The sequence below is a fragment of the Erithacus rubecula genome, assembly GCF_903797595.1.
Source record: "Erithacus rubecula genome assembly, chromosome: 22".
In the NCBI taxonomy this organism is placed as follows: Eukaryota; Metazoa; Chordata; class Aves; order Passeriformes; family Muscicapidae; genus Erithacus; species Erithacus rubecula.
Genome location: NC_136674.1, coordinates 4,485,487 through 4,511,714, shown reverse-complemented (window position 1 = coordinate 4,511,714; position 26,228 = coordinate 4,485,487). Strand labels below are relative to the sequence as shown.

At 52.9% G+C, this 26,228-nt stretch overlaps 1 protein-coding gene across 2 annotated transcripts in view; it reads right to left on the bottom strand.

Annotated features, from left to right (window-relative positions):
- The window catches only part of SMG6 (SMG6 nonsense mediated mRNA decay factor), a 103,935-nt gene that overhangs the window by 55,558 nt on the left and 22,149 nt on the right, over window positions 1-26,228 (bottom strand). For both annotated transcript variants that reach the window (XM_079324819.1, XM_079324820.1), the window contains exons 9-10: window positions 25,181-25,242; window positions 21,491-21,636 (exon numbers count right to left, since the gene is read on the bottom strand). In XM_079324819.1, coding sequence (XP_079180945.1) covers window positions 21,491-21,636; window positions 25,181-25,242 — 208 coding nt within the window. The remainder of the gene's footprint in view (window positions 1-21,490; window positions 21,637-25,180; window positions 25,243-26,228) is intronic.

Genomic DNA, 26,228 nt, shown 5'->3' with positions numbered 1-26,228 from the left:
TGCAGGATACAAGTTCCCACACATCATTTAGAAACCAAAATATTATTCCTGCACTTGAGTTGTGGCAGGTACAGCTGTCCATCAAACACCTTGTGCAGCTGCAAACATAAACCATGTGCCCACCAGCTCATAAAGTCATGGTGCACCAATGTACCCCAACAATGCTCAGCCCTGGCACAACCTGCAGAGCTGCCCAGGTAAGAGCAGCAGGACACCTACACTTAAGGGCTGTTGTCACACAGCTCCAGCTCAGCTGTCATGGGTGTTGTCAGCTCATCATTAAACTTATAAAATGCACAAAACTCCCCCAGTCCTCAAAGTTCATTCACCAGATGAGCTCATCAGCCTCATTCCCAGGAGGCTCCTCCAGCAAAGACAAACATCCAGGTGGGTGCTTGTTCAAGACCCACCAGGCAAAGGCTCTTAAGAGCTTACTGCAGGACAAAAGAGGAAAGCACCATAAATCAGGAAAAACTTTCTCTCTGTGCCTTTTCACCACTTTCCTGGGGAGGCTGGAGCTTTGGCTGGCCCCAAGCTGGGAGCTGGGAGCCAGTGGCCAGGGCTAACAGGCTGTGGGGACAAACTCCAGGCTATCCCTGGAGACAGGGATACAAACAAAGGTGAGGGTACAATCAAAGGGCAAAGCACTTGGGATGTTTAAACAGAAACTTGTAAAATGTTTTGAGTGATGGGCAATAAGGAAAACAACTCTCTGCACCCACTCAGTGTCTGAGCCTAACCTGGCATTAAGGGGAAAACACTTTGTAGAAAATATGCTGAAATGAGGGTTGGAGCAACAAATCTGCTCTGGAGCCCACAGGGCATCATTACTTCTGAGCTGAGCAATGGTCTGTGCTGCTGGTAACGCACAGTAAGACATAAACTTTCTAGAAAAGAGATGTTTTTGTAGGATGGAGTGACACTTAGGTAATTTCTGTCCCTGCAGTTGCACAGCACTAGTAAAAATGGAGATACCACCTGCCCCAGACCAACAAGAGCAGGCAGAGAGATCCTGACTGCCCAAGTCAGGGCAAACTCTGCAATTCCCAGATCGGTTTTCCCAGATCCACAGTGGGTGCAGGAGAAGCAGAATGAGTGTCAGGTCCACAGGCAACCCTGCAGGCTGACACCAAAAGCTCAGTGACAGAGACTTCAAGTGGCATCAATGGCACCCCAACAGTTAAAGCTGCCACAAATCCACTCCACTTCCTCCCCTGAAACCCCAAATGGGGCTGTAATCAGATAACCCTCCCAATTCACACCCAGGCACGCTGCACAGCTGGGGCACACCGTGGAGGTGTCAGGCAACTGTGGAAAGAAATCACACACAAAGGAAGGGGCCACGAGGTCACAGCTCTGAGGTAGTTGGAGCTGTGGCTCCTCTGTGCCACCAGCAGCCACAGCAGTGACACTCCACAGGAAATCATCCAACACCACCAACCACAACATGCTCCCCCTCCACCTTTCTTCCTCTGTAACCTGCAAACATCTCTGTTAATGCCAGCCCTGGATAAACAGCTCCTGTCACGTCACCTCTCAGCTCTTGCCTGCACAGCCACCCTGAGAACAGCCTCACACAGCTCAGCAGGGTCACAAATGTCACCTCTCAGCTGTGCCACTGCCTTCAAAGGTGCTGCGTGGGCAGGGAGGAGGGTGGGCAAAGCTGGCACTGCTGCCTCAATAACTGCTTGTTAAACCACAGCCTAAGGTCAGGGCTCCTGCACTGGCAGCCAAGACTGACTCAGGGTAAATTCACACCCTCCTCTGTGTTGCTGTACCAACACACAGCCCCTGCAGCCACACCAGGGAGCTCAGCTGGCATAAAAATTCTCCTCTGAGGAGCCTCCTTAGGCTGGAGCTGTTTCTTAATCACTTGTAGCCTCACATCAACATCAGCAAAACTCTGGTGTGTGGAATGCTGTATGGGGATAAAAAGACAGAGCATTTTAAACAGGAGTATCACCAAACACTTTGAAATGACTGATTTGTACTACCCCACACTCCACAGGCTGAATTTGCCTCAAAGATCTGTCTTTCTGCACCAGAGAAATAAGTGAGAGCCCTGCAGACCCCTGAGAAAGTCAGGGCTCTGGAGGCCAGGCTGGCAGCAGGACATGAGCTGTGGCAGTTCTGAGCACCCTGCCTGACACTCACCACTTGTCAGCCCCTTTTTCTGGCTGGCTCAAACTTTGCTGAAGTTTCCATGCTAGGTGCCTGTCTCAGCCTGAATTCTCATAGAATCTTCAGGCCAAATAGCTCAACCACTTGTGAGAATAGGGCTAGGAAACAGTGGCTTACCCCTGTTTGTAAAAAAACCACAACCTTTTCCTTGAGCTAATCTAACAACTGCAAATCCTGGAACAAGGATCTGAAATTTTGCTGCAGAATAACCTTTTTAACAGAGAGTTTTCCTGTCCTACTAGAAATCTGTCCACACTTGGCCAAGCTATAAACATCTAAAAGACAGCAGTTTTTCCATACTGGATAGGAATTTGTTTCAACAGTTAAAACCTGCTAAGATTTCACCTTCCTGAGCAAGCTCCATCCTCCTACCTCCCTTCACCTGTACAAGCAGCAGAGCACCTGCCCTGCTCCCATCCAGCAGGTGGGGACTTCTGTAAAAATATCCTTGTACCAGTGACTGCTGCTTGCTGGGAGCTGGAGATTGGACCCAGACTCCTCCAACTGGTGCCCAGGTGATCTGCTCTGAAGCAGAGCCCAAAGGCAAGAGAGGGAGAGGGATGGGATGGAAAAAAAATGGGAGCTGATGAGCATCAGACTGCAAGAACAGAGCAAAACCAACTGGGAAGCAGCGACGGGCGGTTTTTCTGAAGATCAAGAAGAGGAGTCCTCCTGTTTCTTTGCATGTAGGAAAAAGGTTTTTTTCCCAGCTGAGGTCTGGGCTGCACAGAGCACTGTTTTCCTACCAGGAGGCAGTTTCCTGCAGGGATTGCAGGGAGCTGGGTGGATCAGCAGCTGCAGCGCCCTCTGCAAGCTCCTACCTGGGTTCTCCCAGGGTCTGTGAGCTCTGCTCCCACCCAGCCTGCAGCAGAGGACTCCTGCAGCCATAAATCTACCTGTTGCACAGGGGAGAGGCTGAGAGGCAGAGAGAAAAGGGACTTTTGTAGCGGGGAGAAATTTGTGTTTCTCTGAGAACGTTATATTCATGGAAAACATAAACCAACTGTCGTCAAAGTCGTCTGAGCTCAGGAAATGGAGCGGCCGGGAGAAGGCTGCCATGTGGCCGGATGTTATGTATTTCTAATTAGTGCTATACATCTTTCAGCAGTGAGTGTCCTTTTGCTGGGAAACACAACGCGCTGCCCTTGTTATTGTAACTGTCAGAGAGTGCTTAAACAGATAATCTCCAGGAAAAGTGATAAACACATCCCCTCTCCCACTAGGGTGTGCAAAACAGCAGTGCCAAACCTTTATTAGGGCAACACGACCAACTACAGGAAATGGGAATGGGAAAAGAGCAAGGGGCAGCCGCCTACGAGGAGAGGGATTTGCTGGAGGAAGCTTCTCGTGGCTGCTCAGTGCCATGTGCTGAAGGAAATCCTGCGAGGGACACAGAGAGCACAGGACACGTGGGCTGCTCACAGGGACAGGGCAGGGGCAGGCAGGGAGGGCCCCCAGCTGTTCTGCTCTGAATGTGCCCCCAGTTTGGGTGGAGTGGAGCCACAGCAATCCCTGAGCTTACAAGCAAACAGTGGATGCTCCTCTGCCCGCCCATCCCAGCTAACAAAACACAAGAAATGCTGAACCTTCCACAGTTAAAACAATCCCAGCCAACAAATCTTAAAGGAGACCAGATTCCCCTGATTGCTCCAGCCAAGGGTCAGGAGGGCTCCAGTGGGACAGTCTCCATGCTGGCCTCTCCATCCTCACCTGAGCTCTGGCTCCAGGAAGCCCAGGGCAGTGCTGGCAGCAGGTGATCCCAGTGCTGGCAGAGCAGCAAGGATGTGCTTTGCTCCCAGACAACAACAGCTGAAGCCACCTTTCCTGGTGACAGGGTGAAGAACTGTATGGGAAGGCACTCAAAAGAACGAACAGTTCTATGGACACAGTCCCAAGGATGACATAAGGGGCTGGCCAGGGGACACAGGAGCTGCAGGAGCTCGGTGAGCACAGGGCTGGGGGCAAAGGCACCCGGCTGATGTGTCAGCACATCAGATCTGGAGGCACAGACAACTGATTCACCAGCTGGCTGCTACCCCGAGGGGAAGAGACCCGGGCTGGTCACCTCGGAGCTGACACCACCTGAAGGCAATTCCTCTGCTCCCTCAGTGCTCAGACACAGCTTTCCCCGTGAGTCACTCCCTGCCAGACACAGCCCTGGCAGGACTACAGGGCAGCCCCCCGGGCTGGGCTGTCTGCAGGAAATGGGTGAGGAGAGCCCTGCACACAACCACGGGAATACAAAGCAGCAAAGTGAGGGGGATGCTCGCAGCTGTGGGGCATTTCCCTGACACCCCCTCACAGGGGTGACCTGTGAGTCACTGGCACTCCCAGCTCTGGGAACTGGCGAGTCACACACACACTCATCTGCCCCCGAGAGAGCCTGGGAACCTGGAGGCACTGCTGAGCCCTGCCTGGTACCCTGGCAGTGATGGGCAGCTTTCCTGGAAGCTGCTCCCTAACTCTGAGCAAACAGGATGGCAGCCCCAGCTCCCCCAGCACTGTGACCACCTGCACACACAGGGCTTGACCCCTCCCAAAGCAAACTCTGGCTTTTAGTAATAACCTGGATGCCCTCAATCCACCTTCCTGCACTGATGTCTCCCCATGGAGAGGCAGGAAGGTCCTGGGAGGGTCTGGGCTGGAGCAGCAGCACCGGGGAACTCGCTGCACGTGTTCCCAGAGCAGCTGGGGCCGCCCAAGAGCCAGCAGCTCCCTCTGCAAGCCTGACTTGTCCGAGGGAGGGAAGGAGGGAGGCCTAGGAGGTGAGGAATGCCGGGGGCCTGGGGAGGATGGAGCAGCTCTCCCTGTGGAAGCCATTAGATATTCAACACTTCATTTGTTTCCAGCCGTCCTGGACTGCAGCGCTGGGCTCTAGGACGGGAGGCTCTTCTCTGACGTAACCAGGAAGCAGCTGCAAAATTAAGGAATCCCTCATGACATCATAAAAAGGGTCGATGGTTTACAGGGGAAGGTATAAAAATTAATGACATATTCCCACCCGAAGCAGAGAGCCTGCCCAGGAACCACAGGGGAAGCCATGCTCTGCCCGACATGAAGGGGCTGCCTGCCCCAGACAGCTCTGTGCTGCCAGCTCCCTTTGCCTGATCCAGGAGCCTGGCTCAGACTCTGATTGTCCCTAAGCCCAGGCAGGGCTGGATCCTTGCACCTGGGGTGCGATAACCAGCTCAGTATATCCTTCCTGACCCTGATGAACAAAGCTGTAGGGAATGACTTTAGGGACAGCTTTCTTGTGTACTCGGGGCTGGCCAGGAGTCAACAACAAAAAAACATCATTGTGAAGTGACTATTAATAATACTAACTTAATAAGAAATTATTAATTTCCACAGGGAAAGAAGACACGTGCACAGAGTGTCCCCAACACCCCAACGTCTGCAGCTCTGGAAGACCAACAGGACCTGCAAGAGGAGGCAATGGCAGTGGCACAATGTCCCTCCCCACCACACAACCCTGGCTAGGTCAGAAAGAATGACATTAGCCTTGAGGACAAGCACAATGCCATTTCCACTTGAAAAGGGAAAAGGATAGTGGTTTAAAATTAACTACAGCCTTTTCCAGGAAATATCAGTGGAAAGAAGCAGCCATTTTTAGAAATGTTATTCTCAGAAATTTCCTGAAAAGACCCATCAGTCAAAACACAGATTGAAGCCATTTCCACTTGCACTAAGCAGCACTTCAGAGCTCTCCCTACATGCTCAGGGTGCTGACCCAGCCAGCAAGGCCAGGATCCTGCTCTGCCCCCCTGACCCCAGAGAGGCTGTGGGAGTCAGTCTGGGACGTGGAACAGCCCATACAGAGTCAGAAACACTCCCCTTGCCTGGGGAGGCACATCCATCCCACTTGTCACTAGTCACATTTGCACTGAGACACTGCAGTCCCTGACTATCACAGCTGGAGCAAAAGCACCTCCAGGCTCATCCATGCTGGCAAACCTGGAGAACTGCCAGAGAAAATCTCATTTCTCAGCACTGCCCTCACCAGAGCTGACACTGGCACTGGTGACACAGGCACAGCAAAGTCCTCACTGCAGATCCCCAGAGCCACAGATTCTGCTGCCAACAACTGACAGCAACGTGCATTTGACCCGTCTGGCAGCTAAAAGGCTGGCAAATCCAAATGGATGGAACTCCTGGCTGCTGGCTCATAAGGAAGCGTGTCCCTTCAAGCTGCCATGCCAGCTCATCAGCATATCTATAGCTGCAGACCAGCCTGGCACCAGCTGTCTCTTCCTGTGGAGGGAATATTTGCCATAAAATGCACAAGCAGGATGCAACTGAAGATGCTGCAGTGACAACAAGACCCAAAGGTGAGCAGGGTGTTCAGATGAAACAGGGGATGCTGCATGAAAGAAGAAAAATCCTGGATGACAGAAATGGAAAAGGGTTTTAGGGGCACTGCAATGATGCAGAATGAAAAATGAGAACTCCTGATGGCCTATCCTCTGTCTGCACAGACCTGTCAGCTCTTTTTGAAGATGTCAGGGCTATGAACCTCACCAAAAGAGCCAGTGAGGAGCTGGGGAGCTTGGCTGGGTTACACAGCAGCATGGCAAGAGCTACCAGCATCCCCCCAGGAGCTGTGTGTGCCCAGCCACAACTGTGTCAGATGTTATTTACAACAGTGAGGGGGTGTGAACAACTCTTCCCAAGAGACTTCCTCAGCCCTGAGGGAAGTTTTACCAGGACAAATAACAGCAGCAAGTAACAGGCAGCATTTTGCACCCTCCAAGCTCTTGCTGGGGGTGTGCATGTCCTTGACAGCAAAATGTGAGCAGCCAGCCTGGAACTGGCTTCCTTGGGTGAGCACTTTGAGCCTGCAGTGAAAGCTCAGGAGAGCAAGTGCCTGCAGACAGGAACATCCAGAGAAAGCCTTTGATGGGGCTGGAACAGCAAAGTGTGGAGCTTCCTTTTCAGCACATTCCCTCCTTTGCTGCTTATCCTCTTATGGCTTCCTGAAGGGCCAGTGTTTGCAAAGCAAATGCCAAAACATGAAGTGAAATCTGTGCCCTCCTCCCAGCTCTTGGGAAGCAGGAAATCCCAGGGTCTTCACCAAATGCCTGCAAGCCTGAACTGCCTCCCCTCCTCCCACTCCAGCTCTGTTTGGTCCCTCCAGCCTCCCTGGCTGATGGCAGTGGCACCCCCAGCCCCAAGACACCCCACCAAGAGGGGCACAGCTCAGCCACTCTGCTGCAGTGATTCTTACCTAACAATTTCCATTATAAGACCTTGGTTTCAGCTCCTAAGAGCTTTGCCAAACTTTAACCATTTAGGTTGCAATCCTTCATGCCAAAAGCTTTCTTCAAGCTGAATTTATTGGGAAAATTTCAACTACAAAGGTTCAGCCATTTGCCAGAATGAGCTTAGGGAAAATATATTGTTCTTCTCAAGTTAAAAATTCTTTGACCATTTCAGCAAAATCCCTAGCACCTTCACACTTGGAGCAGGAACCAGAAAATTGGCAGGGGATAGCAGAGGGGTCTGGGTGTGCCTTCTGCCACCTCCATCCTGGCTTTGCCAAGGTGGGGGCCTATGGAAATCTAGGTGCTCACTATCAGACAGCTCTCTTATTTTACTCTAAAAAGCAGCAGCAGCAGCTGGTTCACCTGCTTGGACAGAAGAATAAACCAAGCCAGGTGAGGCACTGGAGAGGGAAAAGCAGGTGGAAAAGGGGCATGAAGCAGCACAAATGAGGCACAGCACAGCAGCCCCTTCTCCAGCCCCCTCAGTGCTCTGCTGGCACCATCAGTGGCTGCTCTCCCAGAGGATCCCAGCCCCACACATGCAGCGTGTGGCTGAGTCTTGTATGCTGCATCCAGATTTATGTGCCAGCCAAGGACCCCAGATGAGGTCAGCCTGGTTCCATGGGGGAGCTCTCTTTTCTGAAAACCATGGAAATTACACATGCAAAGAACTCTCAGCACAGCAGACTTGGAGGCATCTATGCAACTTCAAGTCAACTCCATCACACTTATTCACCATAAAGCTGTCCTAACGACACATCACTTTTCCTCCCCTCAAGGTACCATTTTCAGTCAACACAGAAAATTAACAGGCAGCAGAGACCCTCCTGCAGAGTGTTCTGATGTGCTGAAATGTGCATGTGTTTAGTGAGGCTCAGAGCTGCAGGTCATGGTTTGGGGGATTAAGATGGAGAACTTGATTTCATTGTTCACCTTGGTGCTGAACTTTCAGGGAGAACCACAAGTCTCCTTAACTCCTCCCAATCCATGTGCTCAACTATTTTTGTGTCCCTCACTTGATGGCTGGCTGGTGACACAGAGGGGATGGAATTTGCAGACACTGGGCAGCTCTGCCTTGAGTAGGATCAAAGAGAGCTCCTGAAGGATTATGTTTTTTAGGAGAACTCCATCTCCTGCATCTCAAGGTGGGCAATCAAGGGACTAAAAAATCTGGTATTTTCCTTAATATCAGTTCCCCATTAGTATCTGTTGGAGGTGCCATAAAAAAGGCACTCAAACCCAAGCTTTGAGCACACACCAGTGGGTTTACAGCATCCAATTACTGGGACCTGAATCTTGCAGCTTTTCCTACATTCCATGTGGCACTGAGCATGATGATAACACTTAATCAGTGGCTTCTCTGGAAAACTCTCATGGGAACGGAAAGAAATTTTACAAGCAAAAGGACAACAGGAAAATTGAGCCTGGGATCTCTTTGTCCTGTCATCACCTTGTCTATCACAGGAGGCTTTGTGTGCCTTACACCAACCCTCAAGTGCCAGTGGGCACTGGTTGTTTGGAAACAACCCCTTCAAAATGCTGCTCATGAGAATACAGCAGATTCACCCACCAGACCTCTGGTGGTGAATGGGGACTGTGGTCTTCCGTGGAAATTTGGAGCAAACTCAGCTGCGAGCGGTGCCACGCAAAGGGAGGTTCTCAGGTGTGGAGCAAGCGATGCCCTGCGGGAAGGAAAGGCTGTGACCACAGGCACAAACCCACAGCACGCAGAGAAACCATTCCAGGAAGTTTAACATCCGAGCCCCCGTTAGAAAATACGATCTCAGTGCTCCAACAACCCACGTGGAGCCGGAGCCCCGGGTCCCAAGGCACGTGCGGGCTCACAGCGGCGATGGAGCCCCCGCCACGGCGCTCAGGAACTAAAGAGCCTGAACCTCCACGTTCATTAACTAGCACAAGACATCACGCTTCTATGCCAAATTCCTCTTTCCCCCCGTGGTTTGAGATAGGATTGGCACAACCCTGATATTCCCTGCAGCTACTGTTGCTGCAGCGTTCCCAGCATGGCCATGGGGAGGGAAAGGCTGTGCTGGGGGTTGGTGGGCTGGCCTGGGGGTGCCCCCAGCACCCCTTTTGTTTGCTGCTGTGTCTCCTGGCAAGAGGACACGAGGGAGCTGCGGGCTCCAGCGCCGTTTCCTGCAGAGATTTGAAAACCTGTTGCAGTTCCAAAGCGAGCTTCGATTTCACTGTGACCAGCAGCTCAGAGACTCATAGTTACTATACAGCCGAATAAAATATTTTTTCATAAATTTAACGCCAGCATGTCTGTGTTTGGAAACTTTGAAAATCCATGTTGTATGGTTTACTGCACTGGAAAAGGTGCCAACAGAGTTTCAAAGGAAGGGAAGTGTATAACTGTTTCCTTTCAAATGTATTTTCCAATGGGATCCATTGAGGGAAAAGGCTGGAACTAACTAAAACATTATTAAAAACTGTTATGAAAAGAGACAGAGAGATGGAAAAAGATAGACAAAAACTCCAATACACAGCCGAGAGGGAGGGAGGGAGACAGGCGGCAAGAAAGGGGATATGGGCAGAAAGACACTTTGGGTGGGGAAAATGGGGCGAGACGGGGAGTTTTAACTGGCAGTCACCCTTCGTGGTTTCATATTGTTGCAGATCAATTGATCAGGATTTCAAGTGCTGCTGGCCCGGTGGCACAAGGCGAACCACAGAGTTGGCTGCTAGCGCAGCCCTTGCGAACTGCTGACCTTCAGTTTTCAAACCAAAAATACTCCTTGGGAAACGGTTACACCAGGTCCCAGCCTCGAGGCTGCCAAGCAAAAAACAAGCACTACGGACCTGAAGGAACGCCCCGAGTAACTCACACCAAAGCAACAATCAGGGCTAGCAGCCTGAAGTAACTCCCTGGTGTGATTCAAGCGGCAGTAACCGCGCGTGACATGTGTGCAGAGGGGCTCGGCTCTTCCGTCCTCCCGCCGCGGGGAGCTCTCCAATCACCCTTCCTTGGGATGAGCGTCGGCCCTCAAGCCGCTCCCGCTCCCTTGGCCACGTTCAAGCTGCTCCAACCAAGCCTATAAATACCAAAGCCATCGGGTCCATATAGTGCAGTCACAGCCTGATCTCAAAAAGCACTGCTCCGGCTCCAGGCGCAGCCCGGGGTTTGCTGCCCTGCGAGCGAAGGGGGAGCTGAAAGGGGCTGAGAACACACGTTTTGTCAAAGACTTCAATGCCCTGGCCATTAGGAGGCTGCCAGGGTCGGGGCTGGATCTCTGTTGCTCTGCCAGGCTTCAAAGAGCCAGGCTGGGGGTGGGCAGAGCTCGGCGCACGCCTGCAGAGCTCCAGGCCTGTGGTTCCACGGGGTGTAGTAACCCTGGGCTGTAGCACACATGTCGAGGGATGAGGGGAAAAAAATAAACAGACAGACAAAAGAATGAGGATGCTCTGCCAATTCCAATTGTGCAGCTTTTATTTTAAATGCTTATCAAGCTGAGAAAGAGCAGAGTTCTTGGAAAACAAGGTTTCCTTTCTTCCCATGCCAGTGTCAAACACCCTCAAGGACGGGTACAGCACAGGCACTCGCTGCCACAGCCGCCAGCCTGTCCTGGGAAGAGTTTCCAGCTCACAGTCCTGGTGTTTCTGGTAAAAAGATCTCTGTGATTTTATATATATATATATATATATATATATATATATATAAAAACACACATGAATTTTTTTTTTATTAATCTCCAATCTGGCTGGGTTCAAATTATGGCCAATTACCCACCAACATTTCACGCTAATAAAATAAATTTTTACAGGCCCTAATTACTGCTTTCGCTGAACTGCTCTACAGGAAGCAGAGAGGCTGCGGCTCTCCAGACGGCAGCAGACAGGAAAGCTACGGCGGGGAACCCGTGAGCGGAGGCAGAGGATGGAGGATGGGGAGCGCGCAGCGTGTGCCATGCGCACGGAGCCGGCCCGGCCGTCAGGGCCCCCGTCAGCCGCTGCACCCACCACCTGTGACGCAGGGCTGCTGCTGGGGACACGAGTGACGGCCGCAGCGCCACGCCGGGATCCGCGGATGTCAGCCCGAGGGGAAATCGCGTTTGGAAAGCGCTGCATCCATCACACGTGACGGAGAGGCAGAGCCGCCTCCCATGGCGGCACGGGGGTCCCCCCGCAGCCAGCGCACACGGCAGGCGGCTGCTCAGCCCCGCGCCCACCTTTGCCTCTCTCTGTTCTCACTGCAGCTAATTGAAGGAGACACAAATAGCAGAAAGGCAGAAAATCCCTCTGAGAACGCAAAGCATCCAGCCCGCTCCCTGCCGAACGCACACACGCTGCTGCCTGCCAGCACAGCGCAGCCCCGAAGGGGCTCCCGGGTGCGCAGAACGAGCAGAACCCGCTGGGTGACTGCAGCACACAGCCCGTCCTGCCTGAACCCCGCTGCTCCGGGGGCAGCAGAGCCGCTGCTCTCCCTCTGGGAACACCCTCCGTGGCAGCAAAGCCGTGGCAAAGGCAGCGGCTGCTGGAGCCCTTCGGAGCGGCTGCCACGCAGGTATCCCGGCTCAGCTGGGGAAACGCGGCTCTGAGAGATTGATTGATTTTTTTTCTCCCCCTCCCTTTCTTAACCAGGATTACACTAATTTCCAAGGCCTAATGGAGTCCAGCTGTGATGGGGAGGCAACGCTGCAGTAGTACAAAGACCTTTGCACGTTGGTGCAAACTTGTACAATGCTCAGCACACACACACACACACACAAAGCCCTATAAAAAGGATGCACTGCAGCGGGATATTTTTAGTCTTGACAATACGGCCCTAAAAATACGACTTTGCTAATACATCACTACAGAAATATTCCCAGTGTCCATTCAGGAACGGTTTAAAACATTTATTTTTGTTTCCTTTTGCAATGGTCAGAGAGGAGGGAGAAAATAGAAACTCATTGATAAGAGGAAACGAGAGAGACATGAAAAATTGAAAACTACCTAAAAGCTCATGGAGAGGTTTATTTTATTAGTTCTTAATAAATATCTTGCAGATTTCCTCAGGAAATACACCAGATCACATGTAAAATAGTTTGGTACTGATGTCAACTGTGTCAGCATATGAAATCTATTAGGGTGAAGCCACAGCAGGGTGATCAGCGTGCTGAAAAACTGCACGGCACTGAGGCGAGGGGGGGGTGGGGGGAATCTCACGGCCCTTCCAAATTCTTCGAGAGGTAAAAAAGTCAGCCAAGACGCAGAGAGAGAGAAAAAAAGATCCCACATCCTGCTTTGCGCTGCCAGCAATGTGAAGTGCCCAGAGATTAATTCTATGTCTGGCCTGGAAATGTGACTTTAAAGCATCGGAGGGAGCGGGGAGGAGAAGGAGGAGGAGGAGGAGAGAGGAACGAGAAGGCCAGGAGAAGCGGGACTGGCACGGTGCCACCGACCCCCCTCCCATCCTTCCCAAGCCGTGTTTAAGGCAGACAGCAGTGAAGCCCAACAGACGGCAGCTCCCGGGGCTGCCAGGGCCTCGCACCAGCTGGGGCGCGTCTCCCGCTCCCCGTGCAGATGGGCCAGGGAGCATCACTTCCGCCGCGCCTGCTCCGGAGCCACCCGCGCCCATGTGGCCGCCTTTGGCCGCTCTCCGCCGCGGCCCCGAGCGCGCCTGGGGCCCCCCGGGCGGGACGAGCTCTGCTCCCAGCACCAGGCACGAGGGTTGTCAGCCTTTGGCTCCTGGGGCTGAAGGGTTTATGCTGTTCCCAACCCGCCTCTGGCAGCCGGAGCCTCCTTCTCCATCCCCGTGCCATTGCCCGGGGAGCAGGCGCTGCTTACGCAAGACGCCCCAGCTCCGCTCCCGGGGCCGCGGAGAAGCACCGGGAGTTCACTGAGCCGGGGTCAGGGGGCCAGCTCATCCCACCATGGATGGGAGAGGGGGGAATGGAGAAACTGCACGGTCAAACCCATCCCCGTGGGGTATCTCCTTCCCATTCCACAGATCTGCTCCTCTGGGTTGGGACCTGAGAGCTTTGGGGGCAGACAAACCACTTGTGCCCTCTGTGTGTCACCTACCAGCCACCCTAAGGCCATCACCAGCCACACCAACCAGCATTAAAAATGACCCTTCCATTAGAGATGGGCCATGTGCCTTCAGCACTGTCACTCAGCTGGGGTTAAACTGTGCTGGAGCGAGCACCACACAGCCAGGGTGACACGTGAAGGTCACACCTTCCTCCTGACTGTCACTTAGTGCAGCCAGAGCTCTGTGCTGCCAAGAACCTGTTGCACAGCACATACAGCCTTATTAGGGAAAACAAAAGACCTCCACACCTAAACCTGTGTGGGGTCACCTCCTCAGATACACTCAAGAGTAGAAACACAGCCCTGGCTGTGTCGCCATTCCTGATGTCAACATTAAGGCAAGAAGAGAGATCCCAACAAGACTCCTCCAGCACCAGGAACAGGATTCCCAGAGGGACTGCAGCCTGTGAAAAGAGGAAGGCAGGATGGAGCTGCCAGGGGATGAGCCCGTGGGGCAGCCCCTGGGAAGGAACTACCCTCACTGAGCTGGCAGGCTGCACCCAAACCTGCACAGGGCAGGCAGCCCTCCCTGCCTACACCTGGGAGGTTATAAAACAGCCCCGCAAGCTCAATCAGGAGTTTTACAACTTCACAAAGCAGCATAATTAGCCTAATTATACAGTGTTCTCTCAGAGAATTAAATAGAAATACAGTAATTGACTTGGTGCTGCTTAAAAGCATGAGGAAATCAAAGGTGCAAAGCACATTAAAGAATCAGAAATATCTCTTCAAAAGCAAAAGGACTTCCTGTCACGCTGCAAACATCTAAAGCTTCACCAAAGCTGCTGCACCTGGTGCACCTCACTCTGGCTCCTTGGCACCCCTCTTTCTTCACCACCAAAGCTGGGGATATGCAGAGACCTGGGACAGCTGCCTCAGCACCTCTTTTCTTTTTCCACAGCAGGACAGACAGACACAAGTGTGCCACTGCTCCATTTCCTCCTGCCTTTCATTTTACACAGCAATGCTGCCCCTTCATCCAAACAGTGGATGGATTCAGCATTTGCAAAGCTGGCCATGCCTTGGAACCACAGCAAAGCCTCTGTAACCTCACCTCACCTGTCACTGACTCTGTCCTGATTTGCTGCTTGGGCTGCTGAAGTTTGGCTCCAAAGCAGACTCAGGCTTTGTGTTTACAAACCATTTCCCCTCAATTTGCTGCCCTGAAATGAGATCCCGGTATCACCTCGTGGAACAGCTTCAAGGGCAGATGTAAGGATGTGCTTGTGTGACAGGCAGACCAGGCAGAAGCCCCCAGCAAGTTCATCCAACACCACTCAGTGGGGACTTTGCTGCACTTGAGCTGGAGGGCAGGAGTGGAGAGTCTGACACACCAGCAAACACTCAATTTTGCTGGAAACCTTCCCCTTCCTTGCCACAAAGCCCTGCTCAATCTTTTGCCTCCCAAGCCAACGTCTAGATTTCAGAAACCTGAACTGCCAGTGGAAATTCCCTGCAGCGCGTTGATTATTGCATCTCCTGCTGGCACTTGTGGCAAGGGGAAAAAAAAGTCACATGGCTTTCTGGACACACGTTTCACTAAGGAGTCTTGCATCAGAGGGCAGAAGCCAGCAGCCAGGAAAATAACTCCAATTACGGTAAATAAATCCCCAAATATGTGACAATCTGCCTTTTAAACAGGAAACAGAGGGGAATAAGCAAAGGAAGACTTTGGTCTAAACATTGCTGCCACCAGCCTCAAGAGCCCGAGAGCAAGACTCTGAAGACACGTCTGGGCCAGAATTATTTTACCTGAATTTTACTGATGTGTCTCAAGTCCGAGACAGCTTCCTTCCCTGAAGGGAAAGGCGCCGACAGTTCCCAGCAACTGTGCCAACCTCCAACACTCCCAGTGGCTCAGAGGAGAAACCCTGGAGAGTCAGCTGCCATCTCTGGACACGTACATGTCCCTTAGGAGGCTCAGCACAGGAAGCTGTGTGGCTCCTGAGATGAGCAATGCAGGTATCACTCCCTGCACCACTTCAACCCTTCCTCCTACTCACACATCTCAAGGTCTGGGTTGTGTGTGGATACAGGGAGTGGCAGATATCACTATAAAACAGGCTCAGTACAAAAGCTCTTTGCCAAGGTGACATCAAAGAGCCAGCTCGCTCAGGAGCCTCAGTGCAAGGCAGGCAGCAAGGGGAAAGATGGACACCAGAATCACTCAGCTTTCCTCTGGGTTTCCTCTCCTAAATACCACTCAAGCACAAAGCAAATACAAGCAGCAATGTGAAAGGAGGGGAAGGATAAATTAAACATCCTATTCCTCCAAACTTAAGGCCTTGGGAAGTGTTATGTCTTAACACCACCTCTCTAAAGACAGCACTGCCCAGTCTCAGAGGGAAAGTCACACAGCCACTGCCAGGTGCAGCTGGAGATCTCAGCACACACACCTCCGTCCACAAGTGCTGTACATCAACCACAGCCCAGCACCCAGAGAAAGCCAGATGTCAAACTGCTCAACTCCAGCCTCCCTGCATCAAGTGGGCTTTGCACTATAAACCAAGTCCCCCAGGCAGGTGGAGGGACCTCAGGCTCAGCTCTCAACAGAGCACAGGGCTGCAGATGCTCAGCGTCCCCTGACACAGCCCTGCAATGTGACATCTTCATCAGCTTCCTGGTTGTTTAGCCCAAAGGTGTCAGCCCACAGCTGAAGTGTGTAGTTACCACACAGAGAGGGAAATTCAGAGAAAAGGACTCAGCTCTAGTCCCCAGACAGGGAAAGATCAAGTTGCTTCTGCTGTTATTTACAGCCTGAGGTTTATTAAGCTTTCTTCTGTGCCTAATTTTAAAACTCCACCAAACCGAGGCAGTTACCCACAACACTGCTTTATTTTTGAACTCGGGCAAAAATAACTGGACTCTCGTGCACTTGACTCCCTGCACCTTTTGTCAACTCTGACATACAAGATGTGGTTAGAGCTTCATGAGAAGACACTGAGATAAGGCTGCCATAGGTGATCAGAAGTTGCTTCCTCTGAGGCTCTTCTGATGCTGCAGTAGCTCTTTGAGCAGAGCTGGGTCCGAGTGGCAGAAATGAGCCTGGGGCAATGGTCAGAGCTGAGGCTCTGCTGAGGGCAGTCTCTGCATCATCTCTAGGGATATTTTAAGGGTTCAGGCTGCAAGCCTGAGCAGGTGTGGTCAGCAAAGCGAGACCTGCTGTGCTCGGCACAGGGCTGTGAGTAGGGTGGGATGGCAGCAGAGTTGGCTGCTGGTTCCCACAGCACAGCCTCAGCCCAGGGCTCTGACCCGTCCTCCCCAATGAAAATGGGAAGTCCTGTACCTGCTTAAGTGCTGCAGAGGATTTGCACTGACCCACAGATCTTTCTTTGTGTGCATCAAGATTTGGGCAAGATCTACATCTCAAGCTGATGTTCAAGGAGCAGGAGGGACACGTGCCTTAACAAACCCTTGCAGCCAGAGCTGTGTGGCAGCAGCTCCTCTCTGAGCCAGGCAGAGTCTCTCCAACCCCTGCAGCACAGACCTGCTCGGCCCTGAGGACGCTGGTGGCAAAAGCCACAGACAGTTCTCTGAAACTGCTGCTGTGAAAGCTCCCTTGCTGCACAAGCCTTCAAGGTTTCTCAGATGACACCACCTTGCACAGAGACCCTCACCACATTCTACTCAAGAAGGCCGAGCCAGGGTCTGCAGAGCAAAGCCCAGCCTGCCCCTGCCACGCTGAGCCCCTCCTCACAACCCACATGAGCACAACCAGCAGGTTTTCCTCCTTGCCCATCACCCTTGGCAGAACAGCTGCCCTATGCACGGGTCACCCTGCCCAAACCATCACTTTCCATGCTTTTCCACCTTCCCAGTTCTCAGCTAAAGCAACGCACTTGGCCAGACCCTCCCCTTGCCTCTGTGCCCTGACTCTGCTCGGCCCTGGGGGATGCAACTTCATTCCCTCCATGTGCTGAGGATGCACATATGGCAGCCCCCTCCTCTCTCCACTTCCACCTAAGCCCGACCTCCTAACAACCTCCACACGGCACAGCCTGACCGGCCCAGAGTGCCAGAAGGCATCCAGGTGCTGCAGCCTGATGCTTCACACCCACAGCCAGGCAAATTTGCTGGGATTTCCGGGAAGTGTCTCTAGGGTGCCCCGTGCTGCTGCACCCCCAGCTTGGTGTGCGCTTGTTTGGAATGCGGGGCCGTCAAGGGGGGGCTTGGGGGGAGAGGGGAAGTTATTCTGGTGGTGGCCTATGAATAACATCCAGTGATTTATAGGAAGTATAATCCAATAATACAGTAAAATAAAACAGTGTGTCTGAGATGGGTTTGATTCCAGGAATTATAAAACAAATTATTAAAGAGAGAGAGAAAGAAAAAAGCCTCAGAGAGGCCAGATTGGAGTAAATTGGGCACAGATGGGCTGGGAGGGGGTTTCTCTCTCTCCACTCACCGAGATGCCCCTGCCGCAAGCACGGCTTCAATTAGTCTTTTCAGAAACCAGAGTTTTATTTCCCCAAATTACAGAATTAAAAAAAAATTAAAATTCTTGGAGTGTTTGTGGTCGGGATAAAGGGATCCAAACTTCTCTGTGAGTTGGTTGTGCAGATGGCTACCAAACTGTTAAAACGGGCCACCCCACTATGGTCCCACCCCAGCCAGAGCCCAGCATGGCCCTAAACACTGGTTAGTAACCCATGTCCCATCCTGGAAAGCACCAGGAACTGCAAATCTCTGCTATACAGAGTGGCCACCTCTCTCTGCCTCCCTGCCCTGGGTGGGCACTCCTTGCCCTGTGGGTCTGAGCCTGCAGGAAGCCTTCTCACACCTGCAGTGCTCCTGACAGGAGGCAGCTGGTCAGTGGGACCCTCACTGGCTGCAGCCTCCCTGGACACAGCAGGAACACGCTGTTTGATGCTGAACAGCAGGGGATGTGCTTCATGTGGGAATTCTTTGGCTTCCTCTGTCAGAGAAAACAACAGATCCAATTCATCTCCCAGGATCTTCCCAGCGCTGCCCGGCTGCACAGGCAGCTGAGACCAGCTCCAGCGTGCCTGGTGCTGTCCCTGGGGACAAGCACAGCTCAGCTGCACTGGGCACGGGCCACGGAGCCCTGCCTGTGCCCACCTGAGCCCTGGCACCCACTGAAGGGTTCAGGTAACCCCAGCAGGGGAGGAGGATGTGAAATGCCACGTGCTGCTCACAGCTGGCTGCTTTGGAAACCAGTTTCAACACGGCACAAAAAAAGTCACCCTGTCAGAAAAGCACACGGTGACCTTGCGGTTGGTTGGTTTATGAAAAAGTGGCAGTGGCTGGGAGCAGAGACAAGGAGGACATGTCACAAATCCCAGAGGGGGACACGTGCCAGGACAGGGGCACCCCTGAGGGGTCACGGCCATACATACCACAGGAAAAGAACAGGAGTAAAAAAGCAAAGAGCAGCAGATACAAACTGTCCTGAATGAGTCCTGACCTCCTGTGCTGCCCATTGCCTCACTGAAGGTCTGGGACAGACAGAGCACAACCCAAAAATGAGAGAAACTGAGGCTGAGATGGGGCAGGATTGTGATTGGTGTAAGCCTGAAGAAGAGGGAGGACAGGTGCTTAACAGAGCATTTAGTTGTTAAGTTTCCTTTTTCTTAATACCTGACTCTTTACTTAGAAGTTCTTATTCAGGGGTTAAGAATTTCATAGAATTCCCCACATTGCAAATGGTTTGCCAGTGACACCACATCATGACTGCCAGCACCAGGGATTTGTAACACACCAAACATGGAGCAACAAGCACATTCACAAGTTTCTCAGGAGTAGCTGGAAATAAAAAAGCAGGGAAGGGAGGGAGCAGCTCTCCCTGAAGGGAACACCCCTGGACAGCAGGGAAGAGAGTCCCAAACCCACAGATCTGCAGCTGCTGCAAACTGAGCGTCAGGCCCCTGTGATGGGAAGGACACAGCAACGCTCTGCTCCCAGATTTGCAGGAGGATTTCAGTAGGAGGAGATCTCCAGAGGCTGTTTGGTCCAACTACAAAGTTAGATCCAGCTCTGAGGAGTGGACACGGCCAAGCTCTGACTACAGCCGGCTCCCCAGCAACGCTTCCTGGCAATTTGGGATGCAGGCAGGGTGGGACTGCTCCCTGCCTCCCGCCAGCTTCCCACAGGCCCACAGGGGTGGCTCAGCCCCCTGGCTCCCGCTGCTGCCCCTGCTGCTGCAGCACAGGGAGGTGACTCATGTGCTGGGAAATGGGAGCCTGCACCTTCCCGACAGCGTTCCTGCCGCGCTCCCGCCGGGCTCTGCCCGCAGCAGCCCACACGCTGGGGAGGGCACTCCATAACCATTCCAACATTCCTGCCTTCCTTCTAAACTCCAGACCCTTTGCTGTTCTGCTTTTGATTTCCATCTGCACCCAGCTCTTCCCAGTATGGCAGCGTCGGCAGCGAGCCCAACCTGTGCTGTGCCAGCGCCCCGGGACCACCAGGGCATTTGTGCTGACAGCAGGGTTTGCTTTGCCAACAACACTCTCAGAGATATTTCAGGGTCACCAGAGCAAAGAGCCCTCAGGGAAATCCCTGAAGGGCCCTTGGCATCAGATGGCAGCTGTGGTGCCATCCGACCTGCAGGCATTCCACCAGCACTGCCACCTGCTCCGCACGCCCCGGCAGGAACAGGTTTGCTTTCTCCAGAGATCCAAAAGCTGGGAGCAGCTGGCAGCTACCCACACAGGAGGCAGAAAACTCAGAGAATACTTATTTTTCATGAGATAAAAAGCACTCCCTCTGCCACTCACACACATCCACAACTCAGCTATGGATGGACGAGCACAGCCCAGTGGTTTGAGAGCTGGGATTGCTTCCAGCTCTGCCACAGGGGCTTGCCATCCATCCCAGACAAATCTCATCCTCTCCTCCCACCCGCTTCTGTCTGTGGCACAGACACCACTATTAATTCACCTACCAGGGGTATTATTAATATTATGAATATAATAATTACTGTCACGCAGAGGCATTTGCTTATAATCACAAAGTACTTTGCAGCTCAAAGATAAACACGCCATTGTTGGCTGGCATCTGGCAGGCAGGAGGGCATGGCTGCCTCGCCAGGGGGACTGACAGCTCCCTTCAGGAGAGGAGAGTGCTTGCAAGGCAGGCACAGCACACAGGAGCCACTTCCCAGCCCTCTGGTCAGTGCTGGTTTGCTCCATCAGCTGATCTTGGCCACTGACCACCAGCCTGACCAGTGGCCAACTGGCTCACGAGGGAGGGATCTTCCAGCAGCAGCTCTCTGGGGCTCAGCCTGATCGCCCACGTGCTGGCCTTAGCTGAAATCCATCAGCTGGAGGCCTTCATCTTTGGGATCTAAATCCCAAGGCATCAGGATGTGAAACACTGCTTTATCCCACCCAGGGAGAGCAGCCCTATCTCTGCTCCCAAACTCACGGCTCAGGCAGACCTGGGTACCTGCTGCTGAGTGTGTGTTGGAGGGGACACAGGGAAAAATACAATCCCTGGAAGCATCATTTTAAACTCAGGGAAGAGGCTCTGGTTTGGTGGCATCTCTGTTGCCCCATATATTAAACTTTTTGATGATAGCAACCATCCAGGTTGTTGGGTGGATGGAGGAAGTGAGAGGAGGAGAGTAATTAACATCAGATCTGTGTTGTTCTCTGCATGAACACGGGACACAGGCTCCAACCTGAGAGTGGCATCACATCCCCCACCAACCTGCATGGACACAGGCAGCCACAGCTGAGCTCTCAGACTGTCCCAGCCTATCTGATGACAGCACAGGCACTGAGCAAGGCCCAGCTTAAATGCTGGGAAGGCAGAGCCATGAAGCAGAGTCTTCCTTCTGTGCTGATGACTCAGGCTCCAGGGGCATGCAATGCCTCCTCACTGCTCAGACACCTCAGCCAGCTCCAAAGGCCCAGCCAAGGTCCCTTTGTGTTGACACCCACAGGCATCCAAGCACCACTCCCACCTCCCCATCTGGTGTGTCCCCCACCCTTCTCCACATGGGGAGTGGCTGATCCCCATCCAGTTTCCCCTCCAGCAGCACGTGGTACCTTTGGGCTGGGAGTTGTACACTGCAAACATGTTGATGGCCACGAGCTGGAGCATGCGGGTGCTTCCGATGGGAGGGGGGCTGTGCTGCAGCAGCACCTGGAACTCCCTCAGGACCTCCTCGGCCACAGCAGGGAAAGTCTCCATCCTGCAGACAGAGAGAGAGAGGCTGTAGAGAGCAGGCTGTGCCCTGAGATGTGGGCTGGGAGATGGGCATGGCTCATGTCACATCTCCTGGGGAAGGGGGAATCCCTGGGGGGATGTCTCCCAGCCAGGAGCTGTGGGGAATGAAGGTGCAGGCTGCTTCCTTATACAAGGCAGTGAGGGATTGCTCTGTGACCGACAGGCAGCATTCTCTTGGCAGGAAAACACGGCCTTTATGAGTCATTTCTGACCAACCATTTTTTTCTACTGACTTCTACCAATCTGGGAGAGGTGCCAAGGGGCCAGCAGCTCACTTGGACTAGGAGCAGCCCATGGGACTCCCAAGGCTGCAGCAAAATGCACACACTGGTGCCACATTGCGGATGTGGCAATCCCAGTGCATTGAACGCTGGCCAGAGCGTGCTGCCTCCAGAACTCCTCGCTGCAACATCGGATCCCATGGCACCGAGCCCTGTCTCCCCCAGGCTACACACTGCTCAGAACTGTGATTGAGCCCCTAAACTTCATCACTTCGAGCCCCACAGGACAGGGACTCTCTGACTGGTGGAGCTGCTGACAGTGTCAAAGCTGGAGCGGGTCCCTGCAGCCGCAGCGCCGCTGTCGCGCGTCAGGACACAGCAGGGGCCACGCCTGGGGATGGGGTGAGCTTTCAACACCACTCACAGGCGCCCACGGAAATCTGACACCTTTATCCTGCTCTTCATCGCTGAGGGAATCAGCTGAGGTCACTTATCAAAGCTGTTGGATCCTCAGCAACCTCCCAGCTGGGGTGAAAAATTGAAATTATTGCAAAGAGCACAGTCAAACCCCAAAAACTACTGAGGTTGCCCACAGCAGTCCTCACCTGGTATCCTATGAAGACAATTTTATAACCCAGGAGCTGCCCAAAACCTTGGGAACTACTGAGGGGGGAGGTCCTCCAGTCCCACTGCCTCTTCTGCAGAGTTTGCTGTATTGATTCTTGTTCCTACACTAGAAAAAGCCACAGCCAGACCCAGCAGACTGAGTATCTTCCAGAAAGTGCCCACAACAGTTATCAGTGACATTATCAAGTGCCCACATGGGTGTGAGGGGGCCAAAACCCACAGAGGGTGAAGCATCTGGAGCTGGAGCAGGCGACCTTGGGGGCCTCCATAGCAATTTCCTCTATCTTCCCCCCAAGAGATTCAGATCTTGTGATATTACCACAGGCTAGATGAATGAGCCACTTCTGGTAACCCACATGGGCAATTCTGCTGGGCTTCCCCAACAGACTTCAGGACAGTGACAGCTTTATTTTTAAAGACAGAGATGGTTTTCTTCTTAGCTATATTTCATGAGTGCTTTTCACCACCCAGGTCTGCCTACCAGCAGGGCACCCTCCCCCTGGGCACTGTTTGCTGGAGCAGCTCAAAGTCTCTGTTACCTTCCCAAAATCATGGGCTGGAACAAACAGTCTCCTTGTACTTTGTAGCTGTGCAGAATGGAGCAGCTCTGTCAGTGCAAATGCACTGCTTTTCCTGCAAAAGGCAACTTCCCTGGATTTGGGGCACAGCCAGAGAATTAGAGCAAACTGATTGCTTCTAAAGACTTCCTAATTTTGAGAAATCTCAGACCACATCCAGTGTATTTAGCAACATCCTCCTAGGGCAGACAGCACTCTGGGGATGGAGGAGCCCTTTGCAGGATGGGTTGTTACTAAGAAGATGAAGATTACTGCCATGGAATAACAAGAAGGAGTGAGGGCTTCCTCAGCTCCACCACCTGTGCTTTGATACCACAGCACATCTGGAACAGCATGCAGTAACCCCACTGAGCTCAGAACCAGCAGGTCAGGAGCCGAGCGGAAGCTTTTAATAAATTGCTTACCTGTGGTTTTAGGAGCAAGAGTCCAATTAGGACAACATCATCTTTTCCATATTTTTTCCAGACAAATCACTAAAGATCCTGCCCAAAAAGGACTTGGCTATCCCTCACCTTTTACCTATTTTAAGCACGGAAGCTGTTTAGCAGGGCTGGACGATTTTCTCTTCCTGTGTCATGGTATTACTTTCTAGTTCCCTTCTAAGTACTTCAGGGCATATTGTACCTACCATTAAACATACTTGGGTTTTCTAAATGACTGTCCTGGGAAGCAACTGCCTGAAACGCTGCATCTTAATTTCACAAAAGTCTCAGGAGCCAAATGTGCAACTGATCTCTGCTACATCCCCATTAATCCCCTGCTGGCATCCGTCCAACCGGAGCTCGGCCGCGAGCGCGGCCCCACAGCGCCGGCACCAGCAGCTCCCCGGATGCTCTGCCCTCCTGCACACACCCTGCACTTCCCAAACCTTCCATGGCCTCTGGCAGCTCTCCTCCTCTTTTCCTGCAGGCAGGAGGACACCCAGCTCTGCCTCAGCCTGGTGCCCATGAGGGGATAATCAGCGCGCTGTGATTCAGGGAGAGATCAGCAGTGACCCTCAGATATTTGGATCTCCATGTCAGCAGCCTCTGCTTCCCTGATTTTTGGGAAGGGTCCAAAGTGCCCCTCCTGAGTGGTCACCACTGCAAGTGCTGAGGTGCTGCTGTGTGGCAGGATCTGAGCTGCTCCCAGCAGGGACAAGCTGTCACTCTGCACCCACATGGCCTGGAAAAGGTTTCTCAGCCCTGTGACTTGCAGCCAGCAGCTCCACAGGAGAAGGAAGGAGCCAACAGGGCTCAGGAGACTCTGGCTGCTTCCAAGGCACTGGCAGGCTCAGTCAGAGACCACCACTGCCAGAGACCCACATGGGGTCTCTCCTCACCAGCTGCTCCTACACAGCAAGGGCCAGTCTGGACCTGGAGCAGAGGCAGCTCCATGGGAAGCCCATCAGCTGCAAGGCTGAGCTTTGCCCTCAGGGTCATAAGGGTGTCCCCTGGGCTGGGATCTCTGCCCAGGCCAGGATCAGGCTTGCTTTGCTTCAAGGGGAGCTGTTCAATTACTTGAAACCCATTTCTGACAGTCTCTGCCAAGGGCACTCTGTACAAAGCAGTTCCCACAGCCAGGGAATTCTCAGTTATGGGGCTTTCACCAAAATGGCAGCGAGGAGATGAAGAGCAAGGCCTGTTTTGCCATGCCCTGGAGGGCAGCTTTCAGCCACCACATGGATCTGCCTCAATGGCTTTGTGATCCTCACAGGCAGCAGCCACTGAGAGCCCCAGGAGCCACCTCTGCACTGCATGAGGGCAATGGAAGAGAGGGGGTTAAACACAGAAATTCAAGGTGATGGGAGAGAGAGAAAACAGCCTCTGGACCCTCCTGTGTGTGTGAACCATCTGAGCTCAGCTCCTGCCAGAGGGTCCTGGTGCATGGGCAGGAATGGGCTTTGAGGTGGGGGAAAGGAAGAGCCCAAGCTCCAACCAGTGTGGATTGGAGGGCGGGTAAGGAGAATAAGAACCAGGAGGCCAGGCCTGCAAGAATTCACACCCTGTGCCCTCAGCTCCAAACACAGCTTAGTTGCTAACAATATTAAATTCCAAAAAGACTTGTAATGTAGGAAAATAAAATAAACATCCTGCACACTTACCCAATCCTGGTAAACAGCTTCCCATGGGCATGGAGAAAACTGAGGATGAACCTTTTGTTCAGCTGCATGGGAAAAAAAAAAAAAAAGAAAAAAAAAAAAAAGAGAGGAGAAAACAATTAAACTCTCTCCTATTTCCTGTGAATTAAGAATGTCCCCAGTGACAGAAGAACCTGGCCTGGATGCTGGGGGTGGCACTGGAGATGGGAACCAAATGGACATGCCCAAACTCTTACAAACATCATGCACAGAGGCAGAGGCAAGTGCCAAACAGCTGGAGCTGGAACGGGAGCTGGGAGAGGCGGTGGAGACACAGCACCCTCTGCCGGGTCCTGGGATCCTCACAGAGCTGTTGCACCCCTGCAGCCCCAAACCCCACACCCTGGGCACCCCAAACCCAACACCTGCACCCCCAAACCTGGTACTTGCACCCCAGACACCTTAGGCAAAGCTCTCCTTCCCACTGTCTCACCAAATCAAAACTTAGCACAGCCTAAGGGGCACTGCAAAAGGAGTCTCCAAAGGCAGCATTTCCCACTAGCACCCCCACTGATGGAAAAACACCATCCCACAACCAGCAGCAGCAGCTTGTTCTGTGCTCCCCACTGTGTCAGGGGCACAGCAGCAGCTGGACAAGGCAGAGAGGGAGCAGGATGTCCTCCCCAGCACTTTTCTGCAGAGCAGCCAGCACACAGAGCTCAGCAGCAGCACTCACACTTGTTTATGCCCTGCCAGGAGCAGCTTCCAGAAGCAAGGGAGAATTGGGGTGATGCTGCACCCCCTCATTTATCTGGTGTTAGAGACAGTGTTGAGATGTGCCAGCAGAGCCTCTGACCCTGCATTTTGAACAGCTACTGAACTGCTCAGAGAAACTGTGGATGCCCCATTCCTGGAAGTGTTCAAAGCCAGGTTGGATAGGGCTCTGAGCAATCTGCTCTAGTGCAAGCTGTCCCTGCCCATGGCTGGGGGGGTTGGAACTAGATGTCCCTTCCTACCCAAATCACTCCATGATTCTGTGGACATGGAGCTAAGAGAATACAGGGGAGCTGGC